This window comes from Pelophylax lessonae (assembly GCF_965119305.1).
Source record: "Pelophylax lessonae genome assembly, chromosome: 5".
NCBI lineage: Eukaryota > Metazoa > Chordata > Amphibia > Anura > Ranidae > Pelophylax > Pelophylax lessonae.
The window spans coordinates 383,227,952-383,246,863 of record NC_138772.1 but is presented as its reverse complement, the minus strand read 5'-3'; the positions used below and the strand labels follow the sequence as shown (position 1 = coordinate 383,246,863).

The window sequence follows — 18,912 nt, the reverse complement described above, 5'->3', positions numbered from 1 at the left end:
CAAGCACTTTCCTGAAATATCGGCAATATCGGTAACCTCAGGGGTAGGGATGATCGAACTTTTGAAAAGTTCGGTTCGACCAGAACACCCAAATTTTCCAAAAGTTCGGTTCGGATTTCAGAACCCCATTGAAATCAATGGGACCCGAACTTCGGTAATCAAAAAACACCATTTTTAAGAGATTTTTTTATTTTTACTTTGGATTTAGTATCTGAGGGGTCTAAAAGGTGTACATGTGAAGTTTCAGCTCTGTAGCATGTCCAGAATCATGAAAAAAAAAAAGATAATTTTTCAGTAGAACAGGGATGTGGGTCGGGACCCTCCTTTAACTTTAACACTATATATATATATTATATGATCTTTTTTTCTGGTTCTGGACATGCTACAGAGCTGAAACTTCACAGGTACGCCTTTTAGACCCCCCAGACACAAAATCACACAAAAAAAGTTCTTAAAAATTGTCATTTTTGATAAAAAAGCCAATTATCGAAAAAATTAAAAAAAACTGAATTTTTGTAAAATCTTACCTGTAAAATTCCTTTCTCTGAGTCCTCCGACAGTCGCCGCCCCTTCATATTCGTCACAATAGGGTTATTGACCTTTTCTCCGTAGGAGTAGCTAGGCAACAGAATATGTTAATATCAAAGCTTTTAGCATACCCCACCCCCCAGGGGGTGGTCCCCTCAGTCAATACCCTCCTGCTTCCTGCATTCCTACCTCAGTTTCAGTAGCATAGCAGTAGAGTACATAAAACAAACCCCAAAGAGGGGCGGGGGCGGCGACTGTCGGAGGACTCAGAGAAAGGAATTTTACAGGTAAGAATTTACAAAAATTCAGTTTTCTCTTACGTCCTCCGACAGTCGCCGCCCCTTCATATTCGTCACAATAGGGACGTCCCAAAGCAGTGTAGACATGAGGGGTGGGAAAAAAAGCAGCCGCGCCTAAGGCAACGCAATACCCACATCAGAGAAAGGAACCTTCACAAAGGAAGGAAACCAACTGGGCAACATGAAAAAAACTTGCTCAACAGAAGCAACAACCCAGGAAAGAACAAGTAACCTAGGAGTAAAAATACCCCAACAGCCAAGGACCCAAACAAGGGACCCTAAGGCACTGCCGCACTAAGAACTTTACGGCCAAAGGAAGCATCTGCCGATGCCTGAACATCCACCTTGTAGAATTTTGAGAAGGTGTGAACGGACGACCAAGACGCCGCCTTACACACCTGGGCCACAGAAGCCCAATGATGACAGACCCAAGACGTACTCAGAGATCTGGTAGAGTGCGCCTTCACAGGCATGGGGGGAACTTTCCCCTTCAAAGCATAGGCCTGTTCAATGACCTGCCTGATCCATTTGGCGATGGTAGAGGCCGACGCCGCCATGCCCTTCCGAGGCCCCTCCAGAAGGACAAAGAGAGAATCCGTCTTGCGAAAGGATTCAGTCGAAGACAGGTAAACCCTGATCGCCCGAACAACATCCAAGGAATGCAAAGCCACTTCCTTTGGATGTTTAGGCTTTGCGCAAAGCGAAGGCAAGACAATGTCCTCATTGAGGTGAAATTCCGAAATCCTTTTCGGAAGGAAAGACGGGTTAGGACGCAAGACCACCTTATCCAAGTGAACCACCAAATACGGAGATCTGCAGGACAAAGCAGCCAGCTCCGACACCCTACGAGCCGAGGTGGTTGCCACCAAAAAGGCGACCTTCTTGGACAACATAGACAACGAGATCTCCCTGATTCTTTTAAAGGGAGCATGTTGCAACACGGACAGAACAAGATTCAAGTCCCATGGAGGCAAAGGCTCCCTCCTAGGAGGGACCAGATGCCGCACCCCTTGAACAAAGGTGCCAACCAAAGAATTAGACGCCACAGGGCGTTGAAAGAGAACGGCCAGAGCAGAGATCTGACCCTTAATCGTGGCCAACGCCAAACGCTGGTCCACGCCCGTTTGAAGAAAAGCCAACACTCTCGATACCGAGTATGAGCGAGGGGAATACCCCCTGGATTCACACCAAGCAAAATAGGCCTTCCAAGTACGGTAGTAAACCTTCCCCGAAGAGGACTTTCTAGCCTTGATCAAAGTGTAAATGACCTCAGGGGAGAGAATCCTATCCTTCAGGATCTGGGTTTCAACAGCCAGGCCGTCAAAGCCAGCGACTGTAAAGCAGGATGGAATATCGGCCCTTGAGACAGGAGATCGCCAGATTCACGAGGTCTGCGTACCAAGACCGGCGAGGCCAGTCTGGTGCCACCAGAATCACCGTTTTCGGTTCCGAGGCCAACCTGCGAAGGAACCTGGACAGCAGCTGAATCGGTGGAAAGGCATACATCAGACGATACTGATGCCAGGTCGCCACCAACGCGTCTGAGGCGTCTGCCCGAGGATCGCGCGTTCTTGCCACAAACCTTTCCACCTTGTTGTTCAGACGAGACGCGAACAGGTCCACATCTGGGGACCCCCACTTCTCGCACAACATCAGAAAGACATCCGGGTGAAGGGACCATTCTCCCTGGTCCAGGGTCTGGCGGCTCAGATAATCCGCCTGCCAGTTCTCCACCCCCGGAATGTGAACAGCAGATAACGTCGGGACGTGCGTCTCGGCCCAAGACAGAATGTCGGCTACTTCCCGAGCCGCTCGAGCACTCCTGGTGCCCCCTTGGTGGTTGATGTAGGCCACCGCTGTGGCATTGTCCGTCTGCACCTGAACCGGACGGCCCTGCAGCCTGTCCGACCAATGCCGAAGGCAGAGATTTATTGCTCGCAATTCCAGAATGTTGATCGGAAGAGAGGACTCCTCCTCCGACCAAGTTCCCTGGGCAGACAGAATGCCCAGAACACCACCCCAGCCCGACAGGCTGGCATCCGTGGTGATCACTGTCCACGAGCAAGGGCGAAAGGACTTGCCCCCTGACACCGCCGGGGACTGGAGCCACCACAGAAAGTCCCTTCTGGCGCGATGACTCAATGAAATCTGGAGATCCAGAGATTGCGGTCGTCCGTCCCACCTGGCCAGAATCTCCCTTTGGAGACCCCGCGTGTGAAATTGGGCAAAGGGTATCGCCTCGAATGCCGAGACCATCAGCCCCAGACACCTCATGCACGTCCGGAGGGACGAGTACTGAACGTCCCTGAGGGACCCGACTTCGTCCTGAAGCTTCCGGAGCTTGTCTTCCGGCAGGAAGACCTTCGCCTGAACAGAGTCCAGGATCATCCCCAGGTAGGGAAGACGAACCGACGCACACAACATCGACTTTGGAAAATTTATCGTCCAACCGAACTCCTGCAGAGTCTGCATCGTGATGGACAGATCGTTCACCAGGTCCTGACTGGTCGCAGACCGAACCAGAATGCCGTCCAGATACCCAAGGATCGAGATGCCCTGGGCTCTCAACAAAGCCAGAACCGGTGCAAGCACCTTGGTGAAAACCAGCGGAGCCGAGGCGAGACCAAAGGGCAACGCCACGAATTGGTAGTGATCCTCCGCAATGGCGAATCGAAGGTACTGCTGGTGACCCTCGAAAATGGGAATGTGAAGGTACGCATCCTTCAAGTCGATGGAGGCCATGAATTCCCCCGGAACCAGGGCAGCCACCACCGAGCGCAGGGATTCCATGCGGAACTTGCGAACCCGCACAAAGCGGTTCAGAGCTTTCAAGTCCAGAATCGGACGTACCTTGCCCTCCTTTCTGGGCACAGTGAACAGATTTGAATAGAACCCCTGAAATCTGTCCCGATGAGGCACCGGAATCACCACTCCCTGAGCCCGCAGGTCCCGCACCGCCAGGTGCAGATCCCGCAAGCGCTCCGGAGACAGCTGAAGATTTGAGGGAAAAAATCTGCCCGCCGGCCGAGAGAGAAACTCGATCTTGTATCCAGATCGAACGATTTCCTGAACCCACCTGTCCCAAACGCGGGCCAGCCAGGGTCGAAGAAAACCAAACAAACGTCCCCCCACCCCAGAACTGGGTGAGGGTGCCCCTTCAGGCCGTATTGTTATGGGCAGCGTACCCGGACTGGCCGGACTTCTGCTTACCTGCCCACGGCTTTTTCTGGGAGCCTTGTCCCTTGAAGGGCTTGCCCTTATAGTGCGACCGAAAGGCATGAAAGGACCCCTGAGAGGGTCTAAACGAAGCATTCTTCTTAACGCGAACAAACTTGGACTTGTGAGTCTGGGGCAAAAAGGCGAGAGCCCGCGTAAGGCAAATTAGCCAAAGTCTTGCGAGAAGATTGGTCAACAGACCAACATTTCAACCAGATCAGGCGACGGTTCAACACCACCACACTTTGCAGACGCGCAGCCAAAGGAACCATATCCAAGTCCGCATCACACAAGTACATGACACCATGATGAATTTGATCCACCATAGCCAATGTTGACGGCGAAGCAGAGTCAGTCACCAGGGTGCGCCTGAGCACCTGCGTCCAATCGGCAATAGCCTGGGCTGCCATAATGGAAGCAAAAATAGGCTTCAGCATAGAGCCCGCAACCGTATAAGAGTGACGGGCCAGAGACTCCAATCTCCTGTCCGTAGGGTCCCGGAACACCGGGGTATCCTCAGCAGGAATCGCAGTGGATTTATTCAAAATCGCCACCGCGTGATCCACCTGAGGCGGCACACACCAACGCTCATCAGTAGCTGGTGTAAAAGGATAACGCAGCTTGAACCTACTCGGCACAGCAAAAGGCTTCTTTATGTTGCGCCATTGCTCCTCAACAGCGCGCTGAAATTCCGTAGAGCAAGGAAAAACCTGCGACGTTTTGCGCTTTCTCTGCGTCCCATAAGAGGACATCAAAGCAGGAGGACATGGTTCATCCTCCAAATGCAGCGTTTGCTTGATAGAAGCAACCAACTCATCCATGAGTGCAAGCTCTTCAGACGAGCCAGGGGGAGAATTATCAACCCCTTCCACCTCAGCCTCCCCTTCAGACCCCGCAAGGTCTAGAGATGAACGAGACCCTGAGAAGGGCACACCAGCCATAGCATCCCCATCGCCCTCTGAATCAGAGGAAATGGACACTCTGGGCCTTTTTGTGGATCGATCAGCCACCAGCATCTGCACCTGAGCAGCAAGGTTAGCCACAATAGTAGCCAGATCAGCCCCCTCGGGGGAAGCAGCAGCCCCCTGGCCCCCTACCAAGGAGGGAGGAAACTTGCTTTCCTGAGAATCCATGCCCCAGTAACTTAGGAAAAATAGGAGTACTGCCCCTTTAAGGTCGCGGTGATCGTAGCCCACCGCACTCACAAAACACACTGACCCCCACAGGGATAGGAACAGAAGGCAAGGAATACAGGAATATGGAAAGGTAAAACCTGGAGGGATCACACAGGCTGCTGCACCGATCGCTGTCTCAGAGGAAAAGGAAGTGATGCAAGACTGACCGCCCTTATGAAGCCTATGTAAAGGCTACACAAACATGGCCGCTGGCTGAGGCACCATAGGCATATACAGAAAAACAGTGCTGACATGAGGCCGGATCGATCGCCGCCAAAATGGCGGCGCTTGGAGCCAAAAACGCCACTCTGTCCAAACAGGACCGGCCACCATAGCTAGCTGTAAAGAAATGGCGGACCGCAGCAGCGGTCGCCGCACAGTATGCTCCAAAAACACTGCACAAGCATGTCACACACAGCACACAGCATGTCTCACAGAACTCTCAGCCTGTTACACAGAGCAGAGCAGGAGAGCCCCCCCCCCCTTCAGCCCACAGAAAGGCAGCTAGTACTGACTGGGAGCTCAAAGATTTTTCACAGACATGCAGGGTCCCACAGTCCCAGACTGAAACCCAAAACAGACAGGTCCCCACACAGAATATACTTACCATCCGGATGGCGTGGGGAACCCGCACAAGCGATCAAACCGCTGTACTAGGGACAGGGAGAGTCGCAGCCAGGACGCAGTGGAACTGTGGTGCGAAACCACAAATGGCGTCCGGTGAGGTAGCCACCTCACCGCAGCATCCCTGCCGCGAACAGGGATGGGTCGTTCACAAATGCCAGGGAAACCTGAGCTGAACGCTCGATGGCAGGCTGGGAAGCCACTGGCCCTGAACCCCGGGTACCCAGGGAGACCCAGCTCCGCATGATCATCTTCATCCGAAGAACTAAACTAATGCTGAAAAATAACAGCTAAGTAAAGAAGAGAAAATACTCGAAATAAAATCAAAAAAAGAGAATAGAGGCTGAGACTGAAATCCCAGCACAGGGAAGCCTGCTAACTCCTGAGCTAGACAAATGAAACTGAGGTAGGAATGCAGGAAGCAGGAGGGTATTGACTGAGGGGACCACCCCCTGGGGGTGGGGTATGCTAAAAGCTTTGATATTAACATATTCTGTTGCCTAGCTACTCCTACGGAGAAAAGGTCAATAACCCTATTGTGACGAATATGAAGGGGCGGCGACTGTCGGAGGACGTAAGAGAAAAAAGAGATTTTTTGATTTTTACTTTGGATTTCAGATATGGGGGGTCTAAAAAGTGTACATGTGAAGTTTCAGCTCTGTAGCATGTCCAGAACCATAAAAAAAGATTGTTTGTATTAGAAAATTTTTCAGACAGGCGGTTGGCTTCGTTGCTGTAACACCTTGCCGGTTTAATAGAAGGCATTTTTTTGGGTTCTTTGCAGTCAGGAAAAACATCTGAACTTGTGTATAGTGGTACTGTGCACAAGTTCAGATGTTTTGCCTGCCTCCAAAACCCCCCAAAAAATGCCAGAAAAACACACCTGGGCATTTTTTTTTTTGACGCTAGCGTTTTTTTGGCATTTTTTGGGGTTCTTTTGAGGCAGGCAAAACATCTGAACTTGTGTATAGTGGTGTATATACACACATCCATATATTTATATACACACCTAGACATATACAGGTGTGATAGTAGCAGAAATATATGCTTGCGCTAATGAAATCATTTACAGTAATATATTTCTGCTACTATCACACCTATATATGTCTAGGTGTGTATATAAATATATGTATGTGTGTATATATACCACTATACACAAGTTCAGATGTTTTGCCTGCCTCAAAAGAACCCCAAAAAATGCCAAAAAAAACGCTAGCGTCAAAAAAAGAAATGCCCAGGTGTGTTTTTGCTGGCATTGTTTGGAGGGTTTTGGAGGCAGGCAAAACATCTGAACTTGTGCACAGTACCACTATACACAAGTTCAGATGTTTTTCCTGACTGCAAAGAACCCAAAAAAATGCCTTCTATTAAACCGGCAAGGTGTTACAGCAGCGAAGCCAACCCCCTGTCTGAAAGTTTTCTAATACAAACAATCTTTTTTTTATGGTTCTGGACATGCTACAGAGCTGAAACTTCACATGTACACTTTTTAGACCCCCCAGATCTGAAATCCAAAGTAAAAATCAAAGAAATCTCTTTTTTTTTTTTTCAATAATTGGCTTTTTTATCAAAAATTACAATTTTTAAGAACTTTTTTTGTGTGATTTTGTGTCTGGGGGGTCTAAAAGGTGTACCTGTGAAGTTTCAGCTCTGTAGCATGTCCAGAACCATAAAAAAAGGATTGTATGTATTAGAAAACTTTCAGCTCAGGGGGTTAGCTTCTCTCCACACCTTGCCGGTTTCAAAGCAGGCATTTTTTGGGTTCTTTGCAGTCAGGAAAAACATCTGAACTTGTGTATAGTGGTACTGTGCACAAGTTCAGATGTTTTGCCTGCCTCCGAAACCCCCCAAAAAATGCCAGCAAAAACACACCTGGGCATTTTTTTTTTGACGCTAGCGTTTTTTTGGCATTTTTTTGGGTTCTTTTGAGGCAGGCAAAACATCTGAACTTGTGTATAGTGGTATATATACACACATACATATATTTATATACACACCTAGACATATATAGGTGTGATAGTAGCAGAAATATATTACTGTAAATGATTTCATTAGCGCAAGCATATATTTCTGCTACTATCACACCTATATATGTCTAAGTGTGTATATAAATATATGGATGTGTGTATATACACCACTATACACAAGTTCAGATGTTTTTCCTGCCTCAAAGGAACCCCAAAAAATGCCAAAAAAAACGCTAGCGTCAAAAAAAAAATGCCCAGGTGTGTTTTTTCTGGCATTTTTTGGGGGGTTTTGGAGGCAGGCAAAACATCTGAACTTGTGCACAGTACCACTATACACAAGTTCAGATGTTTTTCCTGACTGCAAAGAACCCAAAAAAATGCCTTCTATTAAACCGGCAAGGTGTTACAGCAGCGAAGCCAACCCCCTGTCTGAAAGTTTTCTAATACAAACAATCTTTTTTTTTATGGTTCTGGACATGCTACAGAGCTGAAACTTCACATGTACACTTTTAGACCCCCCAGATCTGAAATCCAAAGTAAAAATCAAAAAATCTCTTTTTTTTTTTTAATTTTTTCAATAATTGGCTTTTTTATCAAAAATGAAAATTTTTAAGAACTTTTTTGTGTGATTTTGTGTCTGGGGGGTCTAAAAGGTGTACCTGTGAAGTTTCAGCTCTGTAGCATGTCCAGAACCATAAAAAAAAGGATTGTATGTATTAGAAAACTTTCAGCTCAGGGGGTTAGCTTCTCTCCACACCTTGCCGGTTTCAAAGCAGGCATTTTTTGGGTTTTTGCAGTCAGGAAAAACATCTGAACTTGTGTATAGTGGTACTGTGCACAAGTTCAGATGTTTTGCCTGCCTCCGAAACCCCCCAAAAAATGCCAGCAAAAACACACCTGGGCATTTTTTTTTTTGACGCTAGCGTTTTTTTGGCATTTTTTTGGGTTCTTTTGAGGCAGGCAAAACATCTGAACTTGTGTATAGTGGTATATATACACACATACATATATTTATATACACACCTAGACATATATAGGTGTGATAGTAGCAGAAATATATTACTGTAAATGATTTCATTAGCGCAAGCATATATTTCTGCTACTATCACACCTATATATGTCTAGGTGTGTATATAAATATATGGATGTGTGTATATACACCACTATACACAAGTTCAGATGTTTTGCCTGCCTCAAAGGAACCCCAAAAAATGCCAAAAAAAACGCTAGCGTAAAAAAAAAAAAATGCCCAGGTGTGTTTTTGCTGGCATTTTTTGGGGGGTTTTGGAGGCAGGCAAAACATCTGAACTTGTGCACAGTACCACTATACACAAGTTCAGATGTTTTTCCTGACTGCAAAGAACCCAAAAAAATGCCTTCTATTAAACCGGCAAGGTGTTACAGCAGCGAAGCCAACCCCCTGTCTGAAAGTTTTCTAATACAATCTTTTTTTTTTATGGTTCTGGACATGCTACAGAGCTGAAACTTCACATGTACACTTTTAGACCCCACAGATCTGAAATCCAAAGTAAAAATCAAAAAATCTCTTTTTTTTTTTTTAATTTTTTCAATAATTGGCTTTTTTTTATCAAAAATGACAATTTTTAAGAACTTTTTTGTGTGATTTTGTGTCTGGGGGGTCTAAAAGGTGTACCTGTGAAGTTTCAGCTCTGTAGCATGTCCAGAACCATAAAAAAAAGGATTGTATGTATTAGAAAACTTTCAGCTCAGGGGGTTAGCTTCTCTCCACACCTTGCCGGTTTCAAAGCAGGCATTTTTTGGGTTCTTTGCAGTCAGGAAAAACATCTGAACTTGTGTATAGTGGTACTGTGCACAAGTTCAGATGTTTTGCCTGCCCCCGAAACCCCCCAAAAAATGCCAGCAAAAACACACCTAGGCATTTTTTTTTTGACGCTAGCGTTTTTTTGGCATTTTTTTGGGTTCTTTTGAGGCAGGCAAAACATCTGAACTTGTGTATAGTGGTATATATACACACATACATATATTTATATACACACCTAGACATATATAGGTGTGATAGTAGCAGAAATATATTACTGTAAATGATTTCATTAGCGCAAGCATATATTTCTGCTACTATCACACCTATATATGTCTAGGTGTGTATATAAATATATGGATGTGTGTATATACACCACTATACACAAGTTCAGATGTTTTGCCTGCCTCCAAAACCCCCCAAAAAATGCCAGCAAAAACACACCTGGGCATTTTTTTTTTGACGCTAGCGTTTTTTTGGCATTTTTTTGGGTTCTTTTGAGGCAGGCAAAACATCTGAACATGTGTATAGAGGGTATTTATACACATATATGTCTGAATATATACCCCTAGACATATATAGGTGTGATAGTAGCAGAAATATATTACTGTAAATGATTTCATTAGCGCAAGAATTTATTTCTGCTACTATCACACCTATATATGTCTAGGGGTATATATTCAGACATATATGTCTATATATACCCCCTATACACATGTTCAGATGTCACGTCTGACATCAAACATGTCCTCAAAAAAGCACTGGCAGTGGCAGCCCCTGCAGCATAAAAAATGCTTGGCTGGTGAGAAGCCATATGGGTGTGCCGAAGCAATTCAGAGAAATGATCATTTCTCTATAGCGGTCACCCTGCAATGGAAGGGTTTTGTCACCCTGCCATAGCAGTCACTGCCAGTTAACCCTACACTACACTACGGTCCCCTTACACTTAACACTTTCCCTACAGAAACTAAATTTTTGAAGCTAACTTAAGTGTAAAGGAGCACTCTAACTACACTAGATATCCCTTTCCTCACACTGAAAATAGCTAAATGACACTTTTAAAATAAAATTAACAGAACTGCTTCCACTCTCTTCCATGTCCAGTATAACAATGCTAGGAATATGGCGGGGGCGATCTTATATACTGGGGGGCGTATTCACTAATGATTGGTCTAGGGACCCCCTAGTCACTCCAATCACATTCCTAGCATTCTCCTGCCCCCTCAATTGGCTTTTGCTAATGGTTCTGGTCCAATCACTGGCTTTTAAAGCCCATTTCCTGAAGCATTGCATTTTGGGCGATTCTGGTTGCCGAATTCCGAACTTTTTGGGCAAAAAGTTCTAAATTCGGCCGAACCTCGAACACCCAATGTTCGGGCCGAACCGATGGTTGACCCGAACCATTCGATCATCCCTACTCAGGGGACGATTCCGATATATCGGGGAAAGTGCCAGCCGGAAGCCCAGTGTGTTCATACTTTACCATCTGCCCTGACAATGTAGTATCTTTGCTGCACTGAAATCCCATCCAGCGTTGTTAGCCTTGCCTACTGGACTACAGAATTCCCCCAGTTCTGTCTGGCCCTCTCAATATGCCTACATAGATTTCTTTCACAACAAACCACGATGCTCCCTTGACTCCCAAAAGCCTGCCGCGTTCTAAGTGTAGGCAATATAGAGTAAGGTTAATGCCTACAGGCATGCCTAATGCCTGTAGGTTTGTGCCTACCTAGAGGGAAGGGAGATAGCTCTGTAGTCTCACAGGTGACCAACAGTCAACAAGAAAATCCACTCTAGTCCATTAATTTCCCAAGGTAGGAAAAGTTTACAGATATTTATACGGCTCGCAATCTGGGTACAAATGGCTGGACTGTGGAGCTGCAATATTTTAATAATTGAGACATTTGAGAAAACGTAGCTACCTATCATAATTAAGATAAATATGAAGGTAAGTTACACTGTGGAAACGTAAATATAATTGAGAAACAGTCATTTAAAAATAATTGTTCATAGCTAAGTGCAATGTTCATGTAGGAATAAATCTAACATTTTAAAGTTCCATTTTAAAACTGTACCAGAGTTTGCTGCTGGCGCAGTGCTATGTGTGTTATTAGAGCTATGCTTTACTGTCACTCAGATATCATCATTTTGAAGGCAATTCTAACCCCTCACTGCCAACACACTATATAAAAATAATATTTATTTATATTGTGCGTTAGAGCTAATATTCGGCTACAAATAAAGTTAGGACTGGAGCTACTGTAGGTCCAGATCAGTGTTTGATTAGTCCAAATATAGGGCCTGATTTTGGGCTGAAGATAGGGTTAGGAATATTGCTTGGGTATAGATAAAACTCTATGACCTTTGGTAAAGAAGCTATAACAAAAGTTAAAAGAAACCTAACACTAAAGAAAAAAGGAAACTTTTTTTTTTTTTTTGGCATATTTTGAAAAGAAATATAAACATAAATTTACGATATTTTGTGTCAGCCATATCTGACATTTGCACATGCTCGCAGTAGGATGAACTTGAAGATCAAAACGGTGGTGTGGCAGCCAAGCCCTAATAAGCTATTTTGGCATTGTATGTAATTATGGCAGTGTGTCTGGGACAGAAAGAGCAGCAAAATAGCTTCAAAGGAGGAGAAATAAGGTAGGAAGCCTGCAGAAGCAAGAGATAAAATAAAATAAAACTGCTTTTGATGTTTCTCATAACAAAAATGAGCATTGTACTGCTTGGACCAAGAAGTAGGATGGAGACCCCCAAAAGCTTTTCTAGAAATATAAACTGTTAGAGCTGTGGTGTTGCATCACCCTAAGGCCGGGGTATCAAGCTCAATTTCATTGCGGGCCACCTCAGCATTATGTTTGCCTTTGAAGGACCAATTGTTTTTGCTTAGACTAGTTGTCCAAAGCACCACTCCTCCCCTTACATCTGATATCAAGAGCCCCCCTGCATTCAGTAGTCAAGTTTCCCACCATCCCTTACATCACAGTGCACCCCCTTACCTGGGGGTGGAGCTGGGAAACAGAAAGTGCATGGTCTGGAGGAGGATCAGAGGAGGGCTGAAGTCAGCTAAATGCTGAAACAAGGTGGAGGCAGAGACAAGGGTGGTGCTGCTGGAGAGATGCGAGGGTCACATGAAATGTCCTGGAGGGCCGGATTCGGCCCGCGACCTTGTGTTTGACACATGTTCCATAAGGGATAAGTGCACTTTAAAACAAAGTGATCTTATCCTTCTCCTCCCGCCTCCCCTGACCTAACCAAACCCAACCCACCCTCTGCTTCCACAGATTAACTTACCTCGATCTATGGCTGCAGGGTCAAGCATTTGTTTACATTAATTGGTGCAAGCTTTACTATCCTGGCCGTCCCTGCACATTACAGACTTCTATGAGACTGACTTCTATGAGTCCTGAGTCCAGAGATAAAGGGAGAAGGCCCCATAGAAGTCCATATCTAAGACAATAAGACTTGCAGTGATGGATGTAAACAAACACCAAAGGCCAAGGCCATCTGGTCAAGGTAAGTTTGCATCTGTGGAGGGGTAAGGTGGGTTAGATAAGATCAAGGAAGAAGAGAAAAAAAGGTAAGCACTATTTGTTTTAACCACTTTCTGACCGGAGGATTTTGCTGCTCAATGACCAGGCCCTTTTTTTGCGATTCGGCACTGCATGACTTTAACGGACAATTGCGTGGTCGTGCCACGCTGTACCCAAACGAAATTGACGTCCCTTTTTCCCACAAATAGAGCTTTCTTTTGGTGGTATTTGATCACCTGTGCGATTTTTATTTTTTACGCTATAAACAAAAAAAGAGCGACAATTTTGAAAAAAAAAACAATATTTTTCACATTCTTTTATATAAAATTCTCAAAAAAAAATGTAAAAATCTAAATTTTTTAACATTTTAGGCCAATTTGTTTTCTACTTCATATTTTTGCTAAAAAAAAAATCGCAATAAGTGTATTTTGATTATTTTGTGCAAAAGTTATTGCGTTTAATAACTACTGGAAAGATTTATGTCATTTTTATTGTATTAATTTTTAACTAGTAATGGCGGCGATCTGTGATTTTTTTTGCGGGACTGCAACATTGCGGCGGACAGATCGGACCCCTGACTGACATTTTTGACACTTTTGGGAGTACCAGTGACATTACTACAGTAATCAGTGCTATAAATATGCACTGTTATTGTAAAAATGACACTGGCAGGGAAGGGGTTAACTTTATTGGTGATCAGTGGGTTAAATGTATCCCTAGGGGCGTGATTCTAACTGTGGGGGCGTGGCTTGTGAGGTAAACACAGAGACATGCGATCCTACATAGCAGGATCTTATAGTCTCTGCACTTACATCAGGGAGAATGACAGACGGCTGTGTTTACATCAGCCGTCCGTCCTTCTCCCTCTCCTGCGGGAGATCGCGAGTGGCTAGCGGACATCGAAGCCGCCGGTCACATGCGCGGGGATCCCTGTGAACGAGCGGGGGCGGGAGCACGCCTCCGGCGGCGCGCGCTCGCCCCCTACAGGCTCCTGGTCGAGCGACGTAGCCCTACGTCGGTTTGCCCAGGAGCGGCTGACCGCCGCAGTAAATAGTCGTGCGGCGGTCGGCAAGTGGTTAAAACTACTTACCTGCTTGTCTGCAATTGTACAGTAAGCCACACTCGTGCAGCTCACTGTACAATTTCGGCAATGCCGAGTCTGACCGAACTCCCGCGCATGGGTAGGAGTGACATCATCGCTGCCCAGCCAATTACAGCGTGTGGCGATCAAGACCCGGAAGCGGCCGCCTGATGATGTCAGTGGCCAGACAGGGAGCTCAAGGATGCTGCATCGCTGGAGCTGGGAAGAGTATTGTTCCGCTTTAACTGTCAATAATATATCTGTCTAATTGAATTATAGTGATTTTGTGCTGAATTCGTATTTAAAGAAAGTTATTAATAATGAGAACAATAAAATTGTTACATACCTTTGAAAGCCTAACTGTCGAAATGTTTTCTCCCATGTTGTACCTGCAATTACAGAAAAAAGCAATAGTGTTAAAAAAGTAACCTAATTGCAGCGTACCTGCTTTTACATCACAAACTGCAAAACAAATCAAACCTAATATCACTGTACATCAGTTCTGAAATAAATACATTTGCCTAATACCTACCAAAAATATTATGACTAATTCCAACCTAAATGAAGAGGAAGACAGCATGGCCTCTCACCCTATGTGTCCTCTTATCATACAATACTGGCTCTATGTACCTCTACACAATAACAACATGACAAGGAAAGGATACGTGCAGCTGGCTTGTACCAAGGGTCATCCATCTCACAGGTGCAGCAGAAACTTCAGAACCACGTAATCAAATATAAATAGTGGAAATAATGACGCTGTGTTGAAATTAAAGGGCAAAATATCTAAATGGATATTTCCTTTTTTGGGGAACTGGTGAATTAAATCACTCACCGGTTTCTCTTCACTTGTAAAATGGTCCCACCCTCTGTTGCTCCCTTACAGTTCTACCTCCTAATTGATTGTCCTACTTTCTAAATGATATACCAGTGTATCCAGAAAGTATTCACAGCGCTTCACTTTTTCCATATTTTGTTATGTTACAGTTTTTTTTTCAAAATGGATTAAATTCATTATTTTCCTAAAAATTATAAAAACAATACCCCATATCGACAATGTGAAAGAAGTTTGTTTGAAATTTTTGAAAATTCATTAAAAATAAAAATCGAAAAAAATCCCATATACATAAGTATTCAGAGCCTTTGCTATGACACACACAATTGAGCTCAGAGGCATTCTGTTTCCACAGATTATCCTTGAGATGTTTCTACAACTTCATTGGAGTCCACCTGTGGTAAATTCAGTTGATTAGACATGATTTGGAAAGACACACACCTGTCTATATAGGTCCCACAGTTACCAGTGCATGTCAGAGCACAAACCAAGCAATGAAGTCCAAGGAATTGTCTGTAGACCTCTGAAACAGGATTGCATTGAGGCACAGACTTGGGGAAGGGTACATAAAAATGTGAAGGTCCCAATGAGCACAGTGGCCTCCATCATCCCTAACTGGAAGAAGTTTGGAACCCCCAGGACGCTTCCTAGAGCAGGCAGCCCAGGCCAAACTGAGCAGTCGGAGGAGAAGTGTCTTAGTCAGGGAGGTGACCATGAACCTCATGTTCACTCTGATAGAGCTCCAGCATTTCACTGTGAAGAGAGGAGAACCTTCTAGAAGATAAACCATCTCTGCAGCACTCCACCAATCAGGCCTGTATGGTAGAGTGGCCAGACGGACGCCACTGCTTAGTAAAAGACACATTACAGCCCTCCTGGACAATGCCAAAAGGCACCTGAAGGACTCTCAGACCATGAGAAACAAAATTCCCTGGTTTGATGAAACAAAGATTGAACTCTTTGACCTGAATGGTAAGCATCATGTCTGGATGAAACCAGGCACTGCTCATCACCTGGCCAATACCATCCCTACAGTGAAGCATGGTGGTGGCAGCATCATGCTGTGGGGTTGTTTTTCAGCGGCAGGAACTGGGAGACTAGTCAGGATCAAGGGAAAGATGAATGCAGCAATGTACAGAGACATCCTTGATGAAAACCTGCTCCAGAGCTCTCTGGACCTCAGACTGTGGTGAAGGTTCATCTTCCAACAGGACAACAATCCGAAGCACACAGCCAAGATAACAAAGGAGTGGCTACGGGACAACACTATGAATGTCCTTGAGTGGCCCAGCCAGAGCCCAGACCCGATTGAACATCTCTGGAGAGATCTCAAATGGCTGTGCACCGACGCTCCCCATCCAACCTGATGTTTTACTGCGTCAGGCTGGCTTGGCTGCGCGAAACGACTTAGCTCTACGTCGGTCGCACGCATAGTGCTGGGGGCGAGCCTGCGCCGCCATGCTCCCACCCCCACTAGGCAGCGGAGATGCAAGGGGCCTGCGACCGCAATTGCCACCAGACTCATTTCACAAGCCCATCCCCCTTATAGTTAGTAAACACTCCCCTAGGCTCACACTTAACCCTTTGATCACCCCTAGGTTAACCCCTTCCCTGCCAACGTCATAATTACAGTAACAGTGCATATTTTTAGCACTGATTACTGTAGTAATGTCACTGGACCCCCCAAAAGTGTCCAAAATGTCAGTTAGGGGTCCGATCTGTCCGCCGCAATGTTGCAGTCCTGCTAAAAACCGCAGGTTGCCGCCATTAATAGTAAAAAAGTTAAAAATAAATAAAAATGACATAAATATTTACCCTAGTTTGTAGACACGATAACTTTTGTGCAAACCAATCCAAATACGCTTATTGCGATTTTTTACCAAAAATATGTAGCAGAATACAAATTAGCCTAAAAGGATAAAAAATTTAGATTTTTTTATTTTTATTTTTGGGAATGTTATATAGCAGAATGTGAAAAATATTGTTTTTTTTTCAGAAATGTCCCTTTGTTTATAGCGCAAAAAATTGTTTATAGCGCAAAAAAATTTGCAGAGGTGATCAAATACCACCAAAAGAAAGCTCTATTCAGTTCTAATTCTATTCTCTAATTCTCTATTCTCTAATTCTATTCCTTCCGGTCCAGAACTGGTTAAAAGATCCTGCAAAGAAGAAAGGGAGAAACTGTCCAAAAACAGGTGTGCCAAGCTTGTAGCATCATACTTAAAAAGACTTGAGCCTGTAATTGGTGCCAAAGGTGCTTCAACATTGATTGTTGCACAGTATTGAGCAAAGGCTGTGAATACTTATGTACATAGGAATTTTTTTCATTTTTTTATTTTTAAAACATTTGCAAAGATTTCAAACTTCTTTCATGCTGTCATTATGGGGTATTGTTTGTAGAATTTTGAGGAAACTAATGAATTGAATCCATTTTGAAAAAAGGCTGTAACAACAAAATGTGGAAAAAGTGAAGCGCTGTGAATACTTTCTGGATGCACTGTATGGGAAGTGGGGCACTATTTTGTTGGCTTTGTACTGGCCACATCACCTGGCTAAACTGGTATCATTATGTGCTCGTAAAACTGGGCATACATGAGTAATGATTTCTGTGACTTGTAAAAGCCACATTTACTGCTTTTTAAATATGCCACAGCTATTACCAAATTTATAGATCTAAAACTGGATATATACTGGTTAAATCTGCTGGAAAAGGCTCCTTATCAAATGTTTGTTCGATTTTCTGATGAATGGGACAAATCACAGGTTATTTCCAACCACATAGATGTGAAAATTAGAAGGCTTAGGATGGAAAATTTTTGTCGTTTCTTATCTGAACAAACAAAATTCTAGTGGTTCATATGGTTCTCAGTCAGACAAAATTGTTTGTATTGTATTTGCATACTACTGAAAAGGTTTAGAAAAACTAAACATTACAATTTTAATCATTGGTATAGCAATCCAATGAAAATTCATTACAGTTGAACATAAGCTCTTTGAGTCAATAATGAGAACATCAAATGGTCTGTTAAACGATCTTTAATGACATTCAAAAGTCTAACAGTGTAAGGCCAGCTTTATTTGCCACTGAATTTTGTGTTTGCTCAATCACAGCAAACTATCTTGGTTTTTGTTAATGACGTTCGAAACTGAAGGATCTCAAGCAATGGTCATGTATCTTTTTTTTTTTCCGTATGGTCATGTATCTTATCTAACCCTATACTAATTCTATTGTCTTCAACATGACATTTGGTTGCTCTTTGTATTCTCCTTTTTTGCCCAGGCCACCAAACAATTCTGCCTGTGCATGCTACATTGTAAGTTTTGCAAGAGACCCTTTGTCATGGCTGTGCAAGGGATGAACCTAGGAGCTCTAAAACATGAAGAAACATGAGGAAAATTCTCTTGACGATGAAATCACATCGACTGATTAAACTTCAACTTTCTATGAAATTATCATTGTGTCTGGTGTAAGTGAGTGAAGAATCCACAAGACGCGGCATCTATTACATACATTTATTTATGTTTCAATTTTTTTTTATTAATTGTTTAGAAAAGAGCAAAGGGAAAAAAAATCACTTGGCAGACTAGTGAACAATCCTTGTATTCACTGTACATATGACAAAGATGGTACATAAATGGTGGGGGTGGGGGGGACTGAAGAAGGCTGTATCAATCGGGGTAGATCTTCCATAAAGGCCCGGATAAAATAAATATTTAACACATACAGAAAGGAAGAACAAGCATCTGGCTATTAGCTGCATATGAAAAACCAATAACATCGTAAACACTAAGAGGAAGCCATCAACATGACCACCTAGTGCAGGGGTGTCCAAACTACAGCCCTCCAGCTGTTGCGGAACTACAC

General features: G+C 44.1%; 1 protein-coding gene across 1 annotated transcript in view; it reads right to left on the bottom strand.

The window, feature by feature from the left end:
- The window catches only part of PIEZO2 (piezo type mechanosensitive ion channel component 2), a 497,782-nt gene that overhangs the window by 213,402 nt on the left and 265,468 nt on the right, over nt 1-18,912 (bottom strand). Inside the window, exon 4 of the mRNA XM_082257361.1 lies at nt 14,559-14,601. Within this exon, the coding sequence (XP_082113487.1) occupies nt 14,559-14,601 (43 nt within the window). The remainder of the gene's footprint in view (nt 1-14,558; nt 14,602-18,912) is intronic.